General features: G+C 46.4%; 1 protein-coding gene across 2 annotated transcripts in view; it reads right to left on the bottom strand.

The window, feature by feature from the left end:
* Positions 1-23,415, bottom strand: part of LOC129828589 (striatin-like) — a 153,453-nt gene that overhangs the window by 10,094 nt on the left and 119,944 nt on the right. Inside the window, exons 8-10 of one of the 2 annotated variants that reach the window (XM_055889641.1) lie at positions 17,225-17,335; positions 5,209-5,355; positions 1,113-1,249 (exon numbers count right to left, since the gene is read on the bottom strand). In XM_055889641.1, coding sequence (XP_055745616.1) covers positions 1,113-1,249; positions 5,209-5,355; positions 17,225-17,335 — 395 coding nt within the window. The remainder of the gene's footprint in view (positions 1-1,112; positions 1,250-5,208; positions 5,356-17,224; positions 17,336-23,415) is intronic. The other variant, XM_055889642.1, reaches the window with a different exon arrangement.

The raw sequence follows: 23,415 nt of genomic DNA, 5'->3' as shown, positions 1-23,415 counted from the left end.
GAAGGGAAACACCATGGATTATGGGTAGATAAAGTCTAAGTAAACTGTAGTACAGTACATCCCCCAGGACAGCTGTAGTACTGTACATCCCCCAGGACAGCAGCAGGGCTGTAGTACTGTACATCCCCCAGGACAGCAGCAGGGCTGTAGTACTGTACATCCCCCAGGACAGCAGCAGGGCTGTAGTACTGTACATCCCCCAGGACAGCAGCAGGGCTGTAGTACTGTACATCCCCCAGGACAGCTGTAGTACTGTACATCCCCCAGGACAGCTGTAGTACTGTACATCCCCCAGGACAGCTGTAGTACTGTACATCCCCCAGGACAGATGTAGTACTGTACATCCCCCAGGACAGCAGCAGGGCCGTAGTACTGTACATCCCCCAGGACAGATGTAGTACTGTACATCCCCCAGGACAGATGTAGTACTGTACATCCCCCAGGACAGCAGCAGGGCTGTAGTACTGTACATCCCCCAGGACAGCAGCAGGGCCGTAGTACTGTACATCCCCCAGGACAGCAGCAGGGCCGTAGTACTGTACATCCCCCAGGACAGCAGCAGGGCTGTAGTACTGTACATCCCCCAGGACAGCAGCAGGGCTGTAGTACTGTACATCCCCCAGGACAGCTGTAGTACTGTACATCCCCCAGGACAGCAGCAGGGCTGTAGTACTGTACATCCCCCAGGACAGCAGCAGGGCTGTAGTACTGTACATCCCCCAGGACAGCAGCAGGGCCGTAGTACTGTACATCCCCCAGGACAGCAGCAGGGCTGTAGTACTGTACATCCCCCAGGACAGCAGCAGGGCTGTAGTACTGTACATCCCCTAGGACAGCAGCAGGGCTGTAGTTCTGTAAGAGGACTATAATACTAACCCTAACCTGAAAGCATATTCATTGAGGAAGGTATTGAGTGGACAAAGGACACAGATTGTGTTCTTGGCTAGTGGAGAGTGCAGATTAATATTTAGGGTACCCAAAATATTCAACTCATGTCGTAGGCCAGACTAATAGCCGAATTAGCTATGCTGAATCCAGCCAGCTTTCCCAGTCCCTGCTCAGCCCTCCCTCTGCTGGAAGACCTCCTCCCACAGAGGTATATGGATACTTACATCATAGGCCAGACTATCAGCCTCATTAGATACAGTGAGACCAGCCAACTCTCCAAGTCCCAGTGCAGCCTCCATGTTCACATCAGGACCCAGGATAAAGGCCGTCCCAGAGGAAGGAGGGACCGTCAACACCTCCACTGGAAGAGAAATAGAGACAGTCAATTAATCAATCAACCAATAACCTGCAGGACACTCAAGATGTTAACACTGAGCAAATACATGGTACAATTTAACACCTAGTTTAGACCCTGGGTCCAACACCTAGTTTAGACTGGCCCTGGGTCCAACACCTAGTTCAGACTGGCCCTGGGTCCAACACCTAGTTTAGACTGGCCCTGGGTCCAACACCTAGTTTAGACTGGCCCTGGGTCCAACACCTAGTTTAGACTGGCCCTGGGTCCAACACCTAGTATAGACTGGCCCTGGGTCCAACACCTAGTATAGACTAGCCAACACCTAGTTTAGACTAGCCCTGGGTCCAACACCTAGTTTAGACTAGCTCTGGGCTAACACCTAGTGAAGACTGGCCCTGGGTCTAACACCTAGTGAAGACTGGCCCTGGGTCTAACACCTAGTTTAGACTGGCCCTGGGTCCAACACCTAGTTTAGACTGGCCCTGGGTCCAACACCTAGTGAAGACTGGCCCTGGGTTCAACACCTAGTTTAGACTGGCCCTGGGTCTAACACCTAGTTTAGACTGGCCCTGGGTCCAACACCTAGTTTAGACTGGCCCTGGGTCCAACACCTAGTTTAGACTGGCCCTGGGTCCAACACCTAGTATAGACTGGCCCTGGGTCCAACACCTAGTATAGACTAGCCAACACCTAGTATAGACTGGCCCTGGGTCCAACACCTAGTTTAGACTGGCCCTGGGTCCAACACCTAGTTTAGACTGGCCCTGGGTCCAACACCTAGTTTAGACTAGCCCTGGGTCCAACACCTAGTTCAGACTGGCTCTGGGTCCAACACCTAGTTTAGACTGGCCCTGGGTCCAGCACCAAGTTTAGACTGGCCCTGGGTCCAGCACCAAGTTTAGACTGGACCTGGGTCCAACATCTAGTTTAGACTGGCCCTGGGTCCAACACCTAGTTTAGACTAGCCCTGGGTCCAACACCTAGTTTAGACTGGCCCTGGGTCCAACACCTAGTTTAGACTGGCCCTGGGTCCAACACCTAGTATAGACTAGCCAACACCTAGTATAGACTGGCCCTGGGTCCAACACCTAGTTTAGACTGGCCCTGGGTCCAACACCTAGTTTAGACTGGCCCTGGGTCCAGCACCAAGTTTAGACTGGCCCTGGGTCCAACATCTAGTTTAGACTGGCCCTGGGTCCAACACCTAGTTTAGACTGGCCCTGGGTCCAACGCCTAGTATAGACTAGCCCTGGGTCTAACACCTAGTTTAGACTGGCCCTGGGTCTAACACCTGGTTTAGACTGGCCCTGGGTCTAACACCTAGTTTAGACTGGCCCTGGGTCCAACACCTAGTATAGACTGGCCATGGGTCCAACACCTAGTATAGACTGGCCCTGGGTCCAACACCTAGTTTAGACTGGCCCTGGGTCTAACACCTAGTTTAGACTGGCCCTGGGTCCAACACCTAGTATAGACTGGCCCTGGGTCCAACACCTAGTATAGACTGGCCATGGGTCCAACACCTAGTATAGACTGGCCCTGGGTCCAACACCTAGTTTAGACTGGCCCTGGGTCTAACACCTAGTTTAGACTGGCCCTGGGTCCAACACCTAGTTTAGACTGGCCCTGGGTCCAACACCAAGTTTACACTGGCCCTGGGTCCAACATCTAGTTTAGACTGGCCCTGGGTCCAACACCTAGTTTAGACTGGCCCTGGGTCCAACACCTAGTTTAGACTGGCCCTGGGTACAACACCTAGTTTAGACTGGCCCTGGGTCCAACACCTAGTATAGACTAGCCAACACCTAGTATAGACTGGCCCTGGGTCCAACACCTAGTTTAGACTGGCCCTGGGTCCAACACCTAGTTTAGACTGGCCCTGGGTCCAGCACCAAGTTTAGACTGGCCCTGGGTCCAACATCTAGTTTAGACTGGCCCTGGGTCCAACACCTAGTTTAGACTGGCCCTGGGTCCAACGCCTAGTATAGACTAGCCCTGGGTCTAACACCTAGTTTAGACTGGCCCTGGGTCTAACACCTGGTTTAGACTGGCCCTGGGTCTAACACCTAGTTTAGACTGGCCCTGGGTCCAACACCTAGTATAGACTGGCCATGGGTCCAACACCTAGTATAGACTGGCCCTGGGTCCAACACCTAGTTTAGACTGGCCCTGGGTCTAACACCTAGTTTAGACTGGCCCTGGGTCCAACACCTAGTATAGACTGGCCCTGGGTCCAACACCTAGTATAGACTGGCCATGGGTCCAACACCTAGTATAGACTGGCCCTGGGTCCAACACCTAGTTTAGACTGGCCCTGGGTCTAACACCTAGTTTAGACTGGCCCTGGGTCCAACACCTAGTTTAGACTGGCCCTGGGTCCAACACCAAGTTTACACTGGCCCTGGGTCCAACATCTAGTTTAGACTGGCCCTGGGTCCAACACCTAGTTTAGACTGGCCCTGGGTCCAACACCTAGTTTAGACTGGCCCTGGGTACAACACCAAGTTTAGACTGGCCCTAGACTGGCCCTGGGTCCAACACCTAGTTTAGACTGGCCCTGGGTCCAACACCTAGTATAGACTAGCCCTGGATCTAACACCTAGTTTAGACTAGCCCTGGGCCCAACACCTAGTATAGACTGGCCCTGGGCCCAACACCTAGTATAGACTGGCCCTGGGTCCAACACCTAGTTTAGACTGGCCCTGGGTCCAACACCTAGTTTAGACTGGCCCTGGGTCCAACACCTAGTTTAGACTGGCCCTGGGTCCAACACCTAGTATAGACTGGCCCTGGGTCCAACACCTAGTTTAGACTGGCCCTGGGTCCAACACCTAGTTTAGACTGGCTCTGGGTCCAACACCTAGTTTAGACTGGCCCTGGGTCCAACACCAAGTTTACACTGGCCCTGGGTCCAACATCTAGTTTAGACTGGCCCTGGGTCCAACACCTAGTTTAGACTAGCCCTGGGTCCAACACCTAGTTTAGACTGGCTCTGGGTCCAACACCTAGTTTAGACTGGCCCTGGGTCCAACACCAAGTTTACACTGGCCCTGGGTCCAACATCTAGTTTAGACTGGCCCTGGGTCCAACACCTAGTTTAAACTGGCCCTGGGTCCAACACCAAGTTTACACTGGCCCTGGGTCCAACATCTAGTTTAGACTGGCCCTGGGTCCAACACCTAGTTTAGACTAGCCCTGGGTCCAACACCTAGTTTAGACTGGCTCTGGGTCCAACACCTAGTTTAGACTGGCCCTGGGTCCAACACCAAGTTTACACTGGCCCTGGGTCCAACATCTAGTTTAGACTGGCCCTGGGTCCAACACCTAGTATAGACTGGCCTGGGTCCAACACCTAGTTTGACCCAGGGCCAGTTTAAACACCTAGTTTAGACTGGCCCTGGGTCCAACACCTAGTTTAGACTGGCCCTGGGTCCAACACCTAGTTTAGCGTCCAGTGCACGCAACACGAAACGCTCTGAACTTGGAACGGACAATCTGACAGCACAGTTACAGTCACCAACGCTCTGGATAACAAAGCAGCCTAAGCGAGTAATGTTCAGTGAGCTGTTCTCTCTCACTTAGATGTCTGGAAGTAACTAGCAAGTTAGCTTAGGTTCTTGACTGCTGCTGTTAGTACATTCAGATCCACCGTTAAAGAGATGGGTGGGGCTAAGGCTAAAGAGGGTGTGGACAATGCTGAATGGGTGGAGACAAAGAGGGGCTCTCCAGTAGTAGTACCAAAACATTGAAAGACGGTTTTCTCAAAAGTGAGTTTTCAAGTTGATCAACATTCAAAGCATAATGACTTTCCCATTGTTTCCTCAAATACAGTTTTGTAGCTCTGAGTCTCTACTTTTATCCAATGTAAAAAAAACACAATTTCAAATGTTGCTACATAAGACCGATTTGAGCCGGTCACATATATGGTAGTACAGAGACAGGGACAAAGACAGGGTCAGTACCTTCATCAGTGTGGTTGTCCTGGTGGTGTTCATTGAGCCTGGGTGCGTTGGAGCGGGACTGGGAAGTAGAGGAGGGTTCTCTGGGATTCATGTCCTCCTGGTCCCTCAGGTTGGCCAACATGTCCTGGAGCTTAGACCGGTTCGGTCCTGAGGGAGGGCAGACAGATAGTGGGGGGGGGGACAATATAATGTTGGCACAACATATATAGTCAGAGGCTGTGTCCCAAATAGCAGCCCTATGTGACCTGGTGAAAAGAAGTGCACTATAAAGGGAACCGGGTGCCATTTGGGACGCAAACAGAGAGCAAATGGCTTGGAAAGGTAGTCCATCTACCTGTCCATCTACCTGTCCATCTACATCTACCTGCAAATCTACCTGTCCATCTACCTGTCCATCTACCTGTCCATCTACATCTACCTGCACATCTACCTGTCCATCTACCTGTCCATCTACATCTACCTGTCCATCTACCTGTCCATCTACATCTACCTGCACATCTACCTGTCCATCTACCTGTCCATCTACCTGTCCATCTACCTGTCCATCTACCTGTCCATCTACCTGTCCATCTACCTGTACATCTGCCTGTACATCTGCCTGTACATCTACCTGTCCATCTACATCTACCTGCACATCTACCTGTCCATCTACCTGTCCATCTACCTGTCCATCTACATCTACCTGTCCATCTACATCTACCTGCACATCTACCTGTCCATCTACCTGTCCATCTACCTGTCCATCTACATCTACCTGTCCATCTACCTGTCCATCTACCTGTCCATCTACCTGTCCATCTACATCTACCTGTCCATCTACCTGTCCATCTACCTGTCCATCTACCTGTCCATCTACATCTACCTGTCCATCTACCTGTCCATCTACCTGTCCATCTACATCTACCTGTCCATCTACCTGTCCATCTACCTGTACATCTGCCTGTACATCTGCCTGTACATCTGCCTGTACATCTGCCTGTACATCTGCCTGTACATCTGCCTGTACATCTACATCTACCTGCACATCTACCTGCACATCTACCTGCACATCTACCTGCACATCTACCTGTCCATCTACCTGTCCATCTACCTGTCCATCTACCTGTCCATCTACATCTACCTGTCCATCTACCTGTCCATCTACCTGTCCATCTACCTGTCCATCTACATCTACCTGTCCATCTACCTGTCCATCTACCTGTCCATCTACCTGTCCATCTACCTGTCCATCTACCTGTACATCTGCCTGTACATCTGCCTGTACATCTGCCTGTACATCTGCCTGTACATCTACCTGTACATCTACATCTACCTGCACATCTACCTGCACATCTACCTGCACATCTACCTGTCCATCTACCTGTCCATCTACCTGTCCATCTACCTGTTTATCTACCTGTCCATCTACCTGTCCATCTACCTGTCCATCTACCTGTCCATCTACCTGTACATCTGCCTGTACATCTGCCTGTCCATCTACCTGTACATCTACCTGTCCATTTACCTGTCCATCTACATCTACCTGTACATCTACATCTACCTGTCCACTACCTGTCCATCTACCTGCCCATCTACCTGTCCATCTACCTGTCCATCTACCTGCACTTCTACCTGTCCTTCTACCTGCACATCTACCTGTCCATCTACCTGTCCATCTACATCTACCTGTACATCTGCCTGTACATCTACCTGCCCATCTACCTGCCCATCTACCTGTCCATCTACCTGTCCATCTACCTACCTGTCCATCTACCTGTCCATCTACCTGTCCATCTACCTGTCCATCTGCCTGTACATCTGCCTGTCCATCTACCTGTCCATCTACCTGTCCATCTACCTGTCCATCTACCTGTACATCTGCCTGTACATCTACCTGTCCATCTACCTGTCCATCTACCTGTCCATTTACCTGTCCATCTACATCTACCTGTACATCTACATCTACCTGTCCACTACCTGTCCATCTACCTGTACATCTACCTGTCCATCTACCTGCCCATCTACCTGTCCATCTACCTGTCCATCTACCTGCACTTCTACCTGCACATCTACCTGTCCATCTACCTGTCCATCTACCTACCTGTCCATCTACCTGTCCATCTACCTGTCCATCTACCTGTCCATCTACATCTACCTGTCCATCTACCTGTCCATCTACCTGTACATCTACATCTACCTGTCCATCTACCTGTACATCTACATCTACCTGTACATCTACCTGTACATCTACATCTACCTGTCCATCTACCTGTCCATCTACCTGTCCATCTACATCTACCTGTACATCTACCTGTACATCTACCTGTCCATCTACCTGTCCATCTACCTGTCCATCTACCTGTACATCTCCATCTACCTGTCCATCTACCTGTCCATCTACCTGTCCATTTACCTGTCCATCTACATCTACCTGTACATCTACATCTACCTGTCCACTACCTGTCCATCTACCTGCCCATCTACCTGTCCATCTACCTGTCCATCTACCTGTCCATCTACCTGTCCATCTACCTGCACTTCTACCTGTCCTTCTACCTGCACATCTACCTGTCCATCTACCTGTCCATCTACATCTACCTGTACATCTGCCTGTACATCTACCTGCCCATCTACCTGCCCATCTACCTGCCCATCTACCTGCCCATCTACCTGTCCATCTACCTGTCCATCTACCTGTCCATCTACCTGTCCATCTACCTGTCCATCTGCCTGTACATCTGCCTGTCCATCTGCCTGTCCATCTACCTGTCCATCTACCTGTCCATCTACCTGTCCATCTACCTGTCCATCTACCTGTCCATCTACCTGTACATCTGCCTGTACATCTACCTGTCCATCTACCTGTCCATCTACCTGTCCATTTACCTGTCCATCTACATCTACCTGTACATCTACATCTACCTGTCCACTACCTGTCCATCTACCTGTACATCTACCTGTCCATCTACCTGCCCATCTACCTGTCCATCTACCTGTCCATCTACCTGCACATCTACCTGTCCATCTACCTGTCCATCTACCTACCTGTCCATCTACCTACCTGTCCATCTACCTGTCCATCTACCTGTCCATCTACCTGTCCATCTACATCTACCTGTCCATCTACCTGTCCATCTACCTGTACATCTACATCTACCTGTCCATCTACCTGTACATCTACATCTACCTGTACATCTACCTGTACATCTACATCTACCTGTCCATCTACCTGTCCATCTACCTGTCCATCTACATCTACCTGTACATCTACCTGTACATCTACCTGTCCATCTACCTGTCCATCTACCTGTCCATCTACCTGTACATCTCCATCTACCTGTCCATCTACCTGTCCATCTACCTGTACATCTCCATCTACCTGTCCATCTACCTGTCCATCTACCTGTCTATCTACCTGTCCATCTACCTGTCCATCTACCTGTCCATCTACCTGCACATCTACCTGCACATCTACCTGCACATCTACCTGTCCATCGACCTGTCCATCGACCTGTCCATCTACCTGTCTATCTACCTGTCCATCTACCTGTCCATCTACCTGCCCATCTACCTGCCCATCTACCTGTCCCCTCCCCCCGAACACACTTCCTGAAGACTCACCACCCCACACATCAAAAAATAAACAAAATAGAATTTGACGGGAAAAAAAGTGCAAGAAAGATTTTGGAAAGAAAAGACAGAAAAGACTGCTACTAAAGGAGGAACATGGGACTGAGCATCGGTCTTGTTTTGTATCGTGGCATCAACTGAAATAGTCTCGTCTTACAAGGTTGTTTATGCCGTCACTTCTATGTCTGTTGAGTGCAATATGATTCAGTCAGAGTTTGATTCCTTGTCTTCTATAAGACTCTACTAGAAGATGGGTATGTTGAGTGCAATATGATTCAGTCAGAGTTTGATTCCTTGTCTTCTATAAGACTCTACTAGAAGATGGGTATGTTGAGTGCAATATGATTCAGTCAGAGTTTGATTCCTTGTCTTCTATAAGACTCTACTAGAAGATGGGTATGTTGAGTGCAATATGATTCAGTCAGGGTTTGATTCCTTGTCTTCTATAAGACTCTACTAGAAGATGGGTATGTTGAGTGCAATATGATTCAGTCAGAGTTTGATTCCTTGCAGACTAACTCCAATAGAGGTTCTGTAGACTAGATATTACTGACTGAAATAAGACAATGATAATATACATGGTGAATGACACACTACAGTGTAGAAATGAATATCTAAACTAGAGACAGAACAGAATGGAGCACTGAAGGAAATACATGACAAAACAACAGACACACAGACAAACGTTTACACAGAGTCAGAGTTGAAGACAGAGAGTTGAAGACAGAGCTATGTTATTAAGGGAGTTGAAGACAGAGCTATGTTATTAAGGGAGTTGAAGACAGAGCTATGTTATTAAGGGAGTTGAAGACAGAGCTATGTTATTAAGGGAGTTGAAGACAGAGCTATGTTATTAAGGGAGTTGAAGACAGAGCTATGTTATTAAGGGAGTTGAAGACAGAGCTATGTTATTAAGGGAGTTGAAGACAGAGCTATGTTATTAAGGGAGTTGAAGACAGAGCTATGTTATTAAGGGAGTTGAAGACAGAGCTATGTTATTAAGGGAGTTGAAGACAGAGCTATGTTATTAAGGGAGTTGAAGACAGAGCTATGTTATTAAGGGAGTTGAAGACAGAGCTATATTATTAAGGGAGTTGAAGACAGAGCTATATTATTAAGGGAGTTGAAGACAGAGAGTTGTAGACAGAGCTATGTTATTAAGGGAGTTGAAGACAGAGCTATGTTATTAAGAGAGTTGAAGACAGAGAGTTGAAGACAGAGCTATGTTATTAAGAGAGTTGAAGACAGAGAGTTGAAGACAGAGCTATGTTATTTAGGGAGTTGAAGACAGAGCTATGTTATTAAGGGAGTTGAAGACAGAGCTATGTTATTAAGGGAGTTGAAGACAGAGCTATGTTATTAAGAGAGTTGAAGACAGAGAGTTGAAGACAGAGCTATGTTATTTAGGGAGTTGAAGACAGAGAGTTGAAGACAGAGCTATGTTATTAAGGGAGTTGAAGACAGAGTTGAAGACAGAGCTATGTTATTAAGGGAGTTGGAGACAGAGCTATGTTATTAAGGGAGTTGAAGACAGAGCTATGTTATTAAGGGAGTTGAAGACAGAGAGTTGTAGACAGAGCTATGTTATTAAGGGAGTTGGAGACAGAGCTATGTTATTAAGGGAGTTGGAGACAGAGCTATGTTATTAAGGGAGTTGAAGACAGAGCTATGTTATTAAGGGAGTTGAAGACAGAGCTATATTATTAAGGGAGTTGAAGACAGAGCTATGTTATTAAGGGAGTTGAAGACAGAGCTATGTTATTAAGGGAGTTGAAGACAGAGCTATGTTATTAAGGGAGTTGAAGACAGAGAGTTGAAGACAGAGCTATGTTATTAAGGGAGTTGAAGACAGAGCTATGTTATTAAGGGAGTTGAATACAGAGAGTTGAATACAGAGCTATGTTATTAAGGGAGTTGTAGACAGAGCTATGTTATTAAGGGAGTTGAATACAGAGCTATGTTATTAAGGGAGTTGAATACAGAGCTATGTTATTAAGGGAGTTGAAGACAGAGCTATGTTATTAAGGGAGTTGAAGACAGAGCTATGTTATTAAGGGAGTTGAAGACAGAGAGTTGAAGACAGAGCTATGTTATTAAGGGAGTTGGAGACAGAGCTATGTTATTAAGGGAGTTGAAGACAGAGAGTTGAAGACAGAGCTATGTTATTAAGGGAGTTGAAGACAGAGAGTTGAAGACAGAGCTATGTTATTAAGGGAGTTGAAGACAGAGCTATGTTAGTAAGGGAGTTGAAGAAAGAGCTATGTTATTAAGGGAGTTGAAGAGAGAGCTATGTTATTTAGGGAGTTGAAGACAGAGCTATGTTATTAAGGGAGTTGAAGACAGAGCTATGTTAGTAAGGGAGTTGAAGACAGAGCTATGTTATTAAGGGAGTTGAAGACTGAGCTATGTTATTAAGGGAGTTGAAGAGAGAGCTATGTTATTTAGGGAGTTGAAGACAGAGCTATGTTATTAAGGGAGTTGAAGACAGAGCTATGTTATTAAGGGAGTTGAAGACAGAGCTATGTTATTAAGGGAGTTGAAGACAGAGCTATGTTATTAAGGGAGTTGAAGACAGAGCTATGTTATTAAGGGAGTTGAAGACAGAGCTATGTTATTAAGGGAGTTGAAGACAGAGCTATGTTATTAAGGGAGTTGAAGACAGAGCTATGTTATTAAGGGAGTTGAAGACAGAGAGTTGAAGACAGAGCTATGTTATTAAGGGAGTTGAAGACAGAGCTATGTTATTAAGGGAGTTGAAGACAGAGAGTTGAAGAGAGAGCTATGTTATTAAGGGAGTTGAAGACAGAGCTATGTTATTAAGGGAGTTGAAGACAGAGCTATATTATTAAGGGAGTTGAAGACAGATCTATATTATTAAGGGAGTTGAAGACAGAGAGTTGTAGACAGAGCTATGTTATTAAGGGAGTTGAAGACAGAGCTATGTTATTAAGGGAGTTGAAGACAGAGCTATGTTATTAAGAGAGTTGAAGACAGAGAGTTGAAGACAGAGCTATGTTATTAAGAGAGTTGAAGACAGAGAGTTGAAGACAGAGCTATGTTATTTAGGGAGTTGAAGACAGAGCTATGTTATTAAGGGAGTTGAAGACAGAGCTATGTTATTAAGAGAGTTGAAGACAGAGAGTTGAAGACAGAGCTATGTTATTTAGGGAGTTGAAGACAGAGCTATGTTATTAAGAGAGTTGAAGACAGAGAGTTGAAGACAGAGCTATGTTATTTAGGGAGTTGAAGACAGAGCTATGTTATTAAGGGAGTTGAAGACAGAGCTATGTTATTAGGGAGTTGAAGACAGAGCTATGTTATTAAGGGAGTTGAAGACAGAGCTATGTTATTAAGGGAGTTGAAGACAGAGCTATGTTATTAAGGGAGTTGAAGACAGAGCTATGTTATTAAGGGAGTTGAAGACAGAGCTATGTTATTAAGGGAGTTGGAGACAGAGCTATGTTATTTAGGGAGTTGAAGACAGAGCTATGTTATTAAGGGAGTTGAAGACAGAGCTATGTTATTAAGGGAGTTGGAGACAGAGCTATGTTATTTAGGGAGTTGAAGACAGAGCTATGTTATTAAGGGAGTTGAAGACAGAGAGTTGAAGACAGAGCTATGTTATTAAGGGAGTTGAAGACAGAGTTGAAGACAGAGCTATGTTATTAAGGGAGTTGGAGACAGAGCTATGTTATTAAGGGAGTTGGAGACAGAGCTATGTTATTAAGGGAGTTGAAGACAGAGCTATGTTATTAAGGGAGTTGAAGACAGAGAGTTGTAGACAGAGCTATGTTATTAAGGGAGTTGGAGACAGAGCTATGTTATTAAGGGAGTTGGAGACAGAGCTATGTTATTAAGGGAGTTGAAGACAGAGCTATGTTATTAAGGGAGTTGAAGACAGAGCTATATTATTAAGGGAGTTGAAGACAGAGCTATGTTATTAAGGGAGTTGAAGACAGAGCTATGTTATTAAGGGAGTTGAAGACAGAGCTATGTTATTAAGGGAGTTGAAGACAGAGAGTTGAAGACAGAGCTATGTTATTAAGGGAGTTGAAGACAGAGCAAAGTTATTAAGGGAGTTGAAGAGAGAGCTATGTTATTTAGGGAGTTGAAGACAGAGCTATGTTATTAAGGGAGTTGAAGACAGAGCTATGTTATTAAGGGAGTTGAATACAGAGAGTTGAATACAGAGCTATGTTATTAAGGGAGTTGTAGACAGAGCTATGTTATTAAGGGAGTTGAATACAGAGCTATGTTATTAAGGGAGTTGAATACAGAGCTATGTTATTAAGGGAGTTGAAGACAGAGCTATGTTATTAAGGGAGTTGAAGACAGAGCTATGTTATTAAGGGAGTTGAATACAGAGAGTTGAAGACAGAGCTATGTTATTAAGGGAGTTGAATACAGAGCTATGTTATTAAGGGAGTTGAATACAGAGCTATGTTATTAAGGGAGTTGTAGACAGAGCTATGTTATTAAGGGAGTTGTAGACAGAGCTATGTTATTAAGGGAGTTGAAGACAGAGCTATGTTATTAAGGGAGTTGAAGACAGAGCTATGTTATTAAGGGAGTTGAATACAGAGCTATGTTATTAAGGGAGTTGAATACAGAGCTATGTCATTAAGGGAGTTGTAGACAGAGCTATGTTATTAAGGGAGTTGAAGACAGAGCTATGTTATTAAGGGAGTTGAAGACAGAGCTATGTTATTAAGGGAGTTGGAGACAGAGCTATGTTATTAAGGGAGTTGAAGACAGAGAGTTGAAGACAGAGCTATGTTATTTAGGGAGTTGAAGACAGAGAGTTGAAGACAGAGCTATGTTATTTAGGGAGTTGAAGACAGAGCTATGTTATTAAGGGAGTTGAAGACAGAGCTATGTTAGTAAGGGAGTTGAAGACAGAGCTATGTTATTAAGGGAGTTGAAGACAGAGCTATGTTATTAAGGGAGTTGGAGACAGAGAGTTGAAGACAGAGCTATGTTATTAAGGGAGTTGAATACAGAGCTATGTTATTAAGGGAGTTGAAGACAGAGAGTTGAAGACAGAGCTATGTTATTTAGGGAGTTGAAGACAGAGAGTTGAAGACAGAGCTATGTTATTTAGGGAGTTGAAGACAGAGCTATGTTATTAAGGGAGTTGAAGACAGAGCTATGTTAGTAAGGGAGTTGAAGACAGAGCTATGTTATTAAGGGAGTTGAAGAGAGAGCTATGTTATTTAGGGAGTTGAAGACAGAGCTATGTTATTAAGGGAGTTGAAGACAGAGCTATGTTAGTAAGGGAGTTGAAGACAGAGCTATGTTATTAAGGGAGTTGAAGACAGAGCTATGTTATTAAGGGAGTTGAAGAGAGAGCTATGTTATTTAGGGAGTTGAAGACAGAGCTATGTTATTAAGGGAGTTGAAGACAGAGCTATGTTATTAAGGGAGTTGAAGACAGAGCTATGTTATTAAGGGAGTTGAAGACAGAGCTATGTTATTAAGGGAGTTGAAGACAGAGCTATGTTATTAAGGGAGTTGAAGACAGAGCTATGTTATTAAGGGAGTTGAAGACAGAGCTATGTTATTAAGGGAGTTGAAGACAGAGAGTTGAAGAGAGAGCTATGTTATTAAGGGAGTTGAAGACAGAGAGTTGAAGACAGAGCTATGTTATTAAGGGAGTTGAAGACAGAGCTATGTTATTAAGGGAGTTGAAGACAGAGCTATGTTATTAAGGGAGTTGAAGACAGAGCTATGTTATTTAGGGAGTTGAAGACCGAGCTATGTTATTAAGGGAGTTGAAGACAGAGAGTTGAAGACAGAGCTATGTTATTTAGGGAGTTGAAGACAGAGCTATGTTATTAAGGGAGTTGAAGACAGAGCTATGTTATTAGGGAGTTGAAGACAGAGCTATGTTATTAAGGGAGTTGAAGACAGAGCTATGTTATTAAGGGAGTTGAAGACAGAGAGTTGAAGACAGAGCTATGTAATTAAGGGAGTTGTAGACAGAGCTATGTTATTACGGGAGTTGAAGACAGAGAGTTGAAGGCAGAGCTATGTTATTAAGGGAGTTGAAGACAGAGCTATGTTATTAAGGGAGTTGAAGACAGAGCTATGTTATTAAGAGAGTTGAAGACAGAGCTATGTTATTAAGGGAGTTGAAGACAGAGCTATGTTATTAAGGGAGTTGAAGACAGAGAGTTGAAGACAGAGCTATGTTATTAAGGGAGTTGAAGAGAGAGCTATGTTATTAAGGGAGTTGGAGACAGAGCTATGTTATTAAGGGAGTTGGAGACAGAGCTATGTTATTAAGGGAGTTGGAGACAGAGCTATGTTATTAAGGGAGTTGGAGACAGAGCTATGTTATTAAGGGAGTTGAAGACAGAGAGTTGAAGACAGAGCTATGTTATTAAGGGAGTTGAAGACAGAGCTATGTTATTAAGGGAGTTGAAGACAGAGCTATGTTATTAAGGGAGTTGAAGACAGAGCTATGTTAGTAAGGGAGTTGACGACAGAGAGTTGAAGACAGAGCTATGTTATTAAGGGAGTTGACGACAGAGAGTTGAAGACAGAGCTATGTTATTAAGGGAGTTGACGACAGAGAGTTGAAGACAGAGCTATGTTATTTAGGGAGTTGAAGACAGAGCTATGTTATTAAGGGAGTTGAAGACAGAGCTATGTTAGTAAGGGAGTTGAAGAGAGAGCTATGTTATTAAGGGAGTTGAAGAGAGAGCTATGTTATTAAGGGAGTTGAAGACAGAGCTATGTTATTAAGGGAGTTGAAGACAGAGCTATGTTAGTAAGGGAGTTGAAGAGAGAGCTATGTTATTTAGGGAGTTGAAGACAGAGCTATGTTATTAAGGGAGTTGAAGACAGAGCTATGTTATTAAGGGAGTTGAAGACAGAGCTATGTTATTAAGGGAGTTGAAGACAGAGCTATGTTATTAAGGGAGTTGGAGACAGAGCTATGTTATTAAGGGAGTTGAAGACAGAGCTATGTTATTTAGGGAGTTGAAGACAGAGCTATGTTAGTAAGAGAGGTGAAGACAGAGCTATGTTATTAAGGGAGTTGGAGACAGAGCTATGTTATTTAGGGAGTTGAAGACAGAGCTATGTTATTAAGGGAGTTAATAACATAGCTCTGTCTTCAAGGGAGTTGAAGACAGAGCTATGTTATTAAGGGAGTTGAAGACAGAGCTATGTTATTAAGGGAGTTGACGACAGAGAGTTGAAGACAGAGCTATGTTATTAAGGGAGTTGACGACAGAGAGTTGAAGACAGAGCTATGTTATTAAGGGAGTTGAAGACAGAGCTATGTTATTAAGGGAGTTGAAGACAGAGCTATGTTATTAAGGGAGTTGAAGAGAGAGCTATGTTATTAAGGGAGTTGAAGACAGAGCTATGTTATTAAGGGAGTTGAAGACAGAGCTATGTTATTAAGGGAGTTGAAGACAGAGCTATGTTATTAAGGGAGTTGGAGACAGAGCTATGTTATTAAGGGAGTTGAAGACAGAGCTATGTTATTAAGGGAGTTGGAGACAGAGCTATGTTATTAAGGGAGTTGAAGACAGAGAGTTGAAGACAGAGCTATGTTATTTAGGGAGTTGAAGACAGAGCTATGTTAGTAAGAGAGGTGAAGACAGAGCTATGTTATTAAGGGAGTTGGAGACAGAGCTATGTTATTTAGGGAGTTGAAGACAGAGCTATGTTATTAAGGGAGTTGAAGACAGAGCTATGTTATTAAGGGAGTTGAAGACAGAGCTATGTTATTAAGGGAGTTGAAGACAGAGAGTTGAAGACAGAGCTATGTTATTTAGGGAGTTGAAGACAGAGCTATGTTAGTAAGAGAGGTGAAGACAGAGCTATGTTATTAAGGGAGTTGGAGACAGAGCTATGTTATTTAGGGAGTTGAAGACAGAGCTATGTTATTAAGGGAGTTGAAGACAGAGCTATGTTATTAAGGGAGTTGAAGGCAGAGCTATGTTATTAAGAGAGGTGAAGACAGAGCTATGTTATTAAGGGAGTTGAAGACAGAGCTATGTTATTAAGGGAGTTGAAGACAGAGAGTTGAAGACAGAGCTATGTTATTTAGGGAGTTGAAGACAGAGAGTTGAAGACAGAGTTATGTTAAGGGAGTTGAAGACAGAGCTATGTTATTAAGGGAGTTGAAGACAGAGCTATATTATTAAGGGAGTTGAAGACAGAGTTATGTTATTAAGGGAGTTGAAGACAGAGCTATGTTATTAAGGGAGTTGAAGACAGAGCTATGTTATTAAGGGAGTTGAAGACAGAGAGTTGGAGACAGAGTTATGAAAGAGCAGCCACAGTAAAATAACAAGATGCTTGTTCTTGATTTAAGGCTTTTATTTATATTTCTCTTAATCTACAGAGAGAGAAGAGGAAGAGGAGGAGGAAGCATCGAGAGAGGACTTACTCTGCCCCACTTTTTTCCCCTTGCGTTCCTTCCTGTACTCCTCTTTGAGTTTGGTTATCAGACCCTGGTCCATGTCCCAGACCTCTGACATGGCAGTCTGTTCCTCCTCCTCTACAGGGGGACAAAACCAGAGATAGGAGAGGCTGTCCAGGATCTAGATGTGACCAGGAATGAACCAGCAACCAATTCCTACTCTCCAGGAGGGTTTGCCCTGGTCTTGGAAAGTCCCTCCAGTAACTAAGCCCAGATACTATTTCAATAGTTATGAAGGAGTTGAAGGGGAAGTAGAATACCTCAAGGAGAGAAGACCTTTAGGACCGGAGATAACACTGAGTCACGAGGAGCTCAGAGACCCACCCCCACATGGACAAGTCACTGTGGAGACAATCCTTAACCAAAACCACTCTGTCCATCTTTCTTTTTATTCATCTTTAATTTCTTGCATTCTTTCTAATATATTTTCCAGGTTTTGGTTAAAATATATATTGTATGGTCACATTCCACTGTTAGTCTACACCTTCAGTTCACAAAGCATGTGACAAAATGGTACATTCCTTCATAGACCAACACAGAGGTGGAAGAGACATGATTACCATAGACTTAGAACACACAATGGAACATAATACAGGCTACAGGGGGGTAAAGACAGGCTACAGGGGGGTAAAGACAGGCTACAGGGGGGTAAAGACAGGCTACAGAGGGGTAAAGACAGGCTACAGGGGGGTAAAGACAGGCTACAGGGGGGTAAAGACAGGCTACAGGGGGATAAAGACAGGCTACAGGGGGATAAAGACATGCTACAGAGGGGTAAAGACAGGCTACAGGGGGATAAAGACAGGCTACAGGGGGGTAAAGACAGGCTACAGGGGGGTAAAGACAGGCTACAGAGGGGTAGAGACAGAACACAGAGGGGTAGAGACAGACTACAGAGGGGTAGAGACAGGCTACAGAGGGGTAGAGACATGCTACAGAGGGGTAGAGACAGGCTACAGAGGGGTAAAGACAGGCTACAGAGGGGTAAAGACATGCTACAGAGGGGTAAAGACAGGCTACAGGGGGGTAATAATAGGCTACAGGGGGGTAATAATAGGCTACAGAGGGGTAGAGACATGCTACAGGGGGGTAAAGACAGACTACAGGGGGGTAGAGACAGACTAAAGGGGGGTAAAGACAGACTACAGGGGGGTAAAGACAGTCTACAGAGGGGTAAAGACATGCTACAGAGGGGTAAAGACATGCTACAGAGGGGTAAAGACATGCTACAGAGGGGTAAAGACATGCTACAGAGGGGTAAAGACAGGCTACAGAGGGGTAAAGACATGCTACACGGGGGTAAAGACATGCTACAGAGGGGTAAAGACATGCTACAGAGGGGTAAAGACATGCTACAGAGGGGTAAAGACATGCTACAGAGGGGTAAAGACATGCTACAGAGGGGTAAAGACAGGCTACAGGGGGGTAAACACAGGCTGCAGGGGGGTAAAGACAGGCTACAGGGGGATAAAGACAGGCTACAGGGGGATAAAGACAGGCTACAGGGGGGTAAAGACAGGCTACAGGGGGGTAAAGACAGGCTACAGAGGGGTAAAGACAGGCTACAGAGGGGTAAAGACAGGCTACAGAGGGGTAAAGACAGTCTACAGAGGGGTAAAGACATGCTACAGAAGGGTAAAGACATGCTACAGAGGGGTAAAGACATGCTACAGAGGGGTAAAGACATGCTACAGAGGGGTAAAGACATGCTACAGAGGGGTAAAGACATGCTACAGAGGGGTAAAGACATGCTACAGGGTGGTAAAGACAGGCTACAGGGGGGTAAAGACAGGCTACAGGGGGGTAAAGACAGGCTACAGGGGGGTAAAGACAGGCTACAGGGGGGTAAAGACAGGCTACAGGGGGATAAAGACAGGCTACAGGGGGATAAAGACAGGCTACAGGGGGATAAAGACAGGCTACAGGGGGATAAAGACAGGCTACAGGGGGGTAAAGACAGGCTACAGGGGGGTAAAGACAGGCTACAGAGGGGTAGAGACAGAACACAGAGGGGTAGAGACAGACTACAGAGGGGTAGAGACAGGCTACAGAGGGGTAGAGACATGCTACAGAGGGGTAGAGACAGGCTACAGAGGGGTAAAGACAGGCTACAGAGGGGTAAAGACAGGCTACAGAGGGGTAAAGACATGCTACAGAGGGGTAAAGACAGGCTACAGGGGGGTAATAATAGGCTACAGGGGGGTAATAATAGGCTACAGAGGGGTAGAGACATGCTACAGGGGGGTAAAGACAGACTACAGGGGGGTAGAGACAGACTACAGGGGGGTAAAGACAGACTACAGGGGGGTAAAGACAGTCTACAGAGGGGTAAAGACATGCTACAGAGGGGTAAAGACATGCTACAGAGGGGTAAAGACATGCTACAGAGGGGTAAAGACATGCTACAGAGGGGTAAAGACATGCTACAGAGGGGTAAAGACAGGCTACAGAGGGGTAAAGACATGCTACACGGGGGTAAAGACATGCTACAGAGGGGTAAAGACATGCTACAGAGGGGTAAAGACATGCTACAGAGGGGTAAAGACATGCTACAGAGGGGTAAAGACAGGCTACAGGGGGGTAAACACAGGCTGCAGGGGGGTAAAGACAGGCTACAGGGGGATAAAGACAGGCTACAGGGGGGTAAAGACAGGCTACAGGGGGATAAAGACAGGCTACAGGGGGGTAAAGACAGGCTACAGGGGGGTAGAGACAGGCTACAGAGGGGTAGAGACAGAACACAGAGGGGTAGAGACAGACTACAGAGGGGTAAAGACAGGCTACAGAGGGGTAGAGACATGCTACAGAGGGGTAGAGACATGCTACAGAGGGGTAGAGACAGGCTACAGAGGGGTAAAGACATGCTACAGAGGGGTAAAGACAGGCTACAGGGGGGTAATAATAGGCTACAGAGGGGTAGAGACATGCTACAGGGGGGTAAAGACAGACTACAGGGGGGTAGAGACAGACTACAGGGGGGTAGAGACAGAACACAGAGGGGTAAAGACAGGCTACAGGGGGGTAAAGACAGACTACAGGGGGGTAAAGACAGACTACAGGGGGGTAAAGACAGAACACAGAGGGGTAGAGACAGGCTACAGGGGGTAAAGACAGACTACAGGGGGGTAAAGACAGACTACAGGGGGGTAAAGACAGACTACAGGGGGGTAAAGACAGTCTACAGGGGGGTAGAGACAGAACACAGAGGGGTAGAGACAGGCTACGGGGGGTAAAGACAGACTACAGGGGGGTAAAGACAGACTACAGGGGGGTAAAGACAGTCTACAGGGGGGTAGAGACAGACTACAGGGGGGTAAAGACAGACTACAGGGGGGTAGAGACAGACTACAGGGGGGTAGAGACAGGATACAGGGGGTAAAGACAGGCTACAGGGGGTAAAGACAGGCTACAGGGGGTAAAGACAGGCTACAGGGGGGTAGAGACAGGCTACAGGGGGGTAGAGACAGGCTACAGGGGGGTAGAGACAGGCTACAGGGGGTAAAGACAGACTACAGGGGGGTAAAGACAGACTACAGGGGGGTAAAGACAGACTACAGGGGGGTAAAGACAGACTACAGGGGGGTAAAGACAGACTACAGGGGGGTAAAGACAGTCTACAGGGGGGTAGAGACAGAACACAGAGGGGTAGAGACAGGCTACAGGGGGTAAAGACAGACTACAGGGGGGTAAAGACAGACTACAGGGGGGTAAAGACAGACTACAGGGGGGTAAAGACAGACTACAGGGGGGTAAAGACAGACTACAGGGGGGTAAAGACAGACTACAGGGGGGTAAAGACAGACTACAGGGGGGTAAAGACAGGCTACAGGGGGGTAAAGACAGGCTACAGGGGGGTAAAGACAGTCTACAGGGGGGTAGAGACAGGCTACAGGGGGGTAGAGACAGGCTACAGGGGGGTAGAGACAGGCTACAGGGGGGTAGAGACAGAACACAGAGGGGTAAAGACAGACTACAGGGGGGTAAAGACAGAACACAGAGGGGTAAAGACAGGCTACAGGGGGGTAAAGACAGGCTACAGGGGGGTAGAGACAGGCTACAGGGGGGTAGAGACAGAACACAGGGGGGTAAAGACAGACTACAGGGGGGTAAAGACAGTCTACAGGGGGGTAGAGACAGACTACAGGGGGGTAAAGACAGGCTACAGGGGGGTAGAGACAGAACACAGGGGGTAAAGACAGGCTACAAAGGGTTCTATATCAACTATCTTCAATCTGTTTGGACAAAAAACACCAGAGAAAAAAAAGAACAGAAAAATGACATGAAATGGCCAGTTTCAACAGGTTTCAGTATGAAACAATCAAATAGATAATAGTTAGTGTGTGTAAAATAATTAATATGTGGTATTTAAAGTAGTAAATACAAGTCATCTGCAGTTACTCATTAAAGAACACTACAGTCTACCAGGGTGTTGGTTGGCAGTGACCTGAACACTACAGTCTACCAGGGTGTTGTTAGACAGTGACCTGAACACTACAGTCTACCAGGGTGTTGGTTGGCAGTGACCTGAACACTACAGTCTACCAGGGTGTTGGTTGGCAGTGACCTGAACACTACAGTCTACCAGGGTGTTGGTTGACAGTGACCTGAACACTACAGTCTACCAGGGTGTTGGTTGACAGTGACCTGAACACTACAGTCTACCAGGGTGTTGGTTGGCAGTGACCTGAACACTACAGTCTACCAGGGTGTTGGTTGGCAGTGACCTGAACACTACAGTCTACCAGGGTGTTGGTAGACAGTGACCTGAACACTACAGTCTACCAGGGTGTTGGTTGACAGTGACCTGAACACTACAGTCTACCAGGGTGTTGGTTGGCAGTGACCTGAACACTACAGTCTACCAGGGTGTTGTTAGACAGTGACCTGAACACTACAGTCTACCAGGGTGTTGGTTGACAGTGACCTGAACACTACAGTCTACCAGGGTGTTGGTAGACAGTGACCTGAACACTACAGTCTACCAGGGTGTTGGTTGACAGTGACCTGAACACTACAGTCTACCAGGGTGTTGGTTGGCAGTGACCTGAACACTACAGTCTACCAGGGTGTTGGTTGGCAGTGACCTGAACACTACAGTCTACCAGGGTGTTGGTTGGCAGTGACCTGAACACTACAGTCTACCAGGGTGTTGGTTGACAGTGACCTGAACACTACAGTCTACCAGGGTGTTGGTTGACAGTGACCTGAACACTACAGTCTACCAGGGTGTTGGTTGACAGTGACCTGAACACTACAGTCTACCAGGGTGTTGGTTGGCAGTGACCTGAACACTACAGTCTACCAGGGTGTTGGTCGGCAGTGACCTGAACACTACAGTCTACCAGGGTGTTGTTAGACAGTGACCTGAACACTACAGTCTACCAGGGTGTTGGTCGACAGTGACCTGAACACTACAGTCTACCAGGGTGTTGGTTGGCAGTGACCTGAACACTACAGTCTACCAGGGTGTTGGTTGGCAGTGACCTGAACACTACAGTCTACCAGGGTGTTGGTTGACAGTGACCTGAACACTACAGTCTACCAGGGTGTTGGTTGACAGTGACCTGAACACTACAGTCTACCAGGGTGTTGGTTGGCAGTGACCTGAACACTACAGTCTACCAGGGTGTTGGTTGGCAGTGACCTGAACACTACAGTCTACCAGGGTGTTGTTAGACAGTGACCTGAACACTACAGTCTACCAGGGTGTTGGTTGGCAGTGACCTGAACACTACAGTCTACCAGGGTGTTGGTTGACAGTGACCTGAACACTACAGTCTACCAGGGTGTTGGTTGACAGTGACCTGAACACTACAGTCTACCAGGGTGTTGGTTGACAGTGACCTGAACACTACAGTCTACCAGGGTGTTGGTTGACAGTGACCTGAACACTACAGTCTACCAGGGTGTTGTTAGACAGTGACCTGAACACTACAGTCTACCAGGGTGTTGGTTGGCAGTGACCTGAACACTACAGTCTACCAGGGTGTTGGTTGACAGTGACCTGAACACTACAGTCTACCAGGGTGTTGTTAGACAGTGACCTGAACACTACAGTCTACCAGGGTGTTGGTTGGCAGTGACCTGAACACTACAGTCTACCAGGGTGTTGGTTGGCAGTGACCTGAACACTACAGTCTACCAGGGTGTTGGTTGAC

Source organism: Salvelinus fontinalis, chromosome 30, assembly GCF_029448725.1.
Source record: "Salvelinus fontinalis isolate EN_2023a chromosome 30, ASM2944872v1, whole genome shotgun sequence".
NCBI classification, from domain to species: domain Eukaryota; kingdom Metazoa; phylum Chordata; class Actinopteri; order Salmoniformes; family Salmonidae; genus Salvelinus; species Salvelinus fontinalis.
The sequence above is the reverse complement of the archived record's forward strand: the minus strand, read 5'-3'. Positions and strand labels throughout refer to the sequence as shown.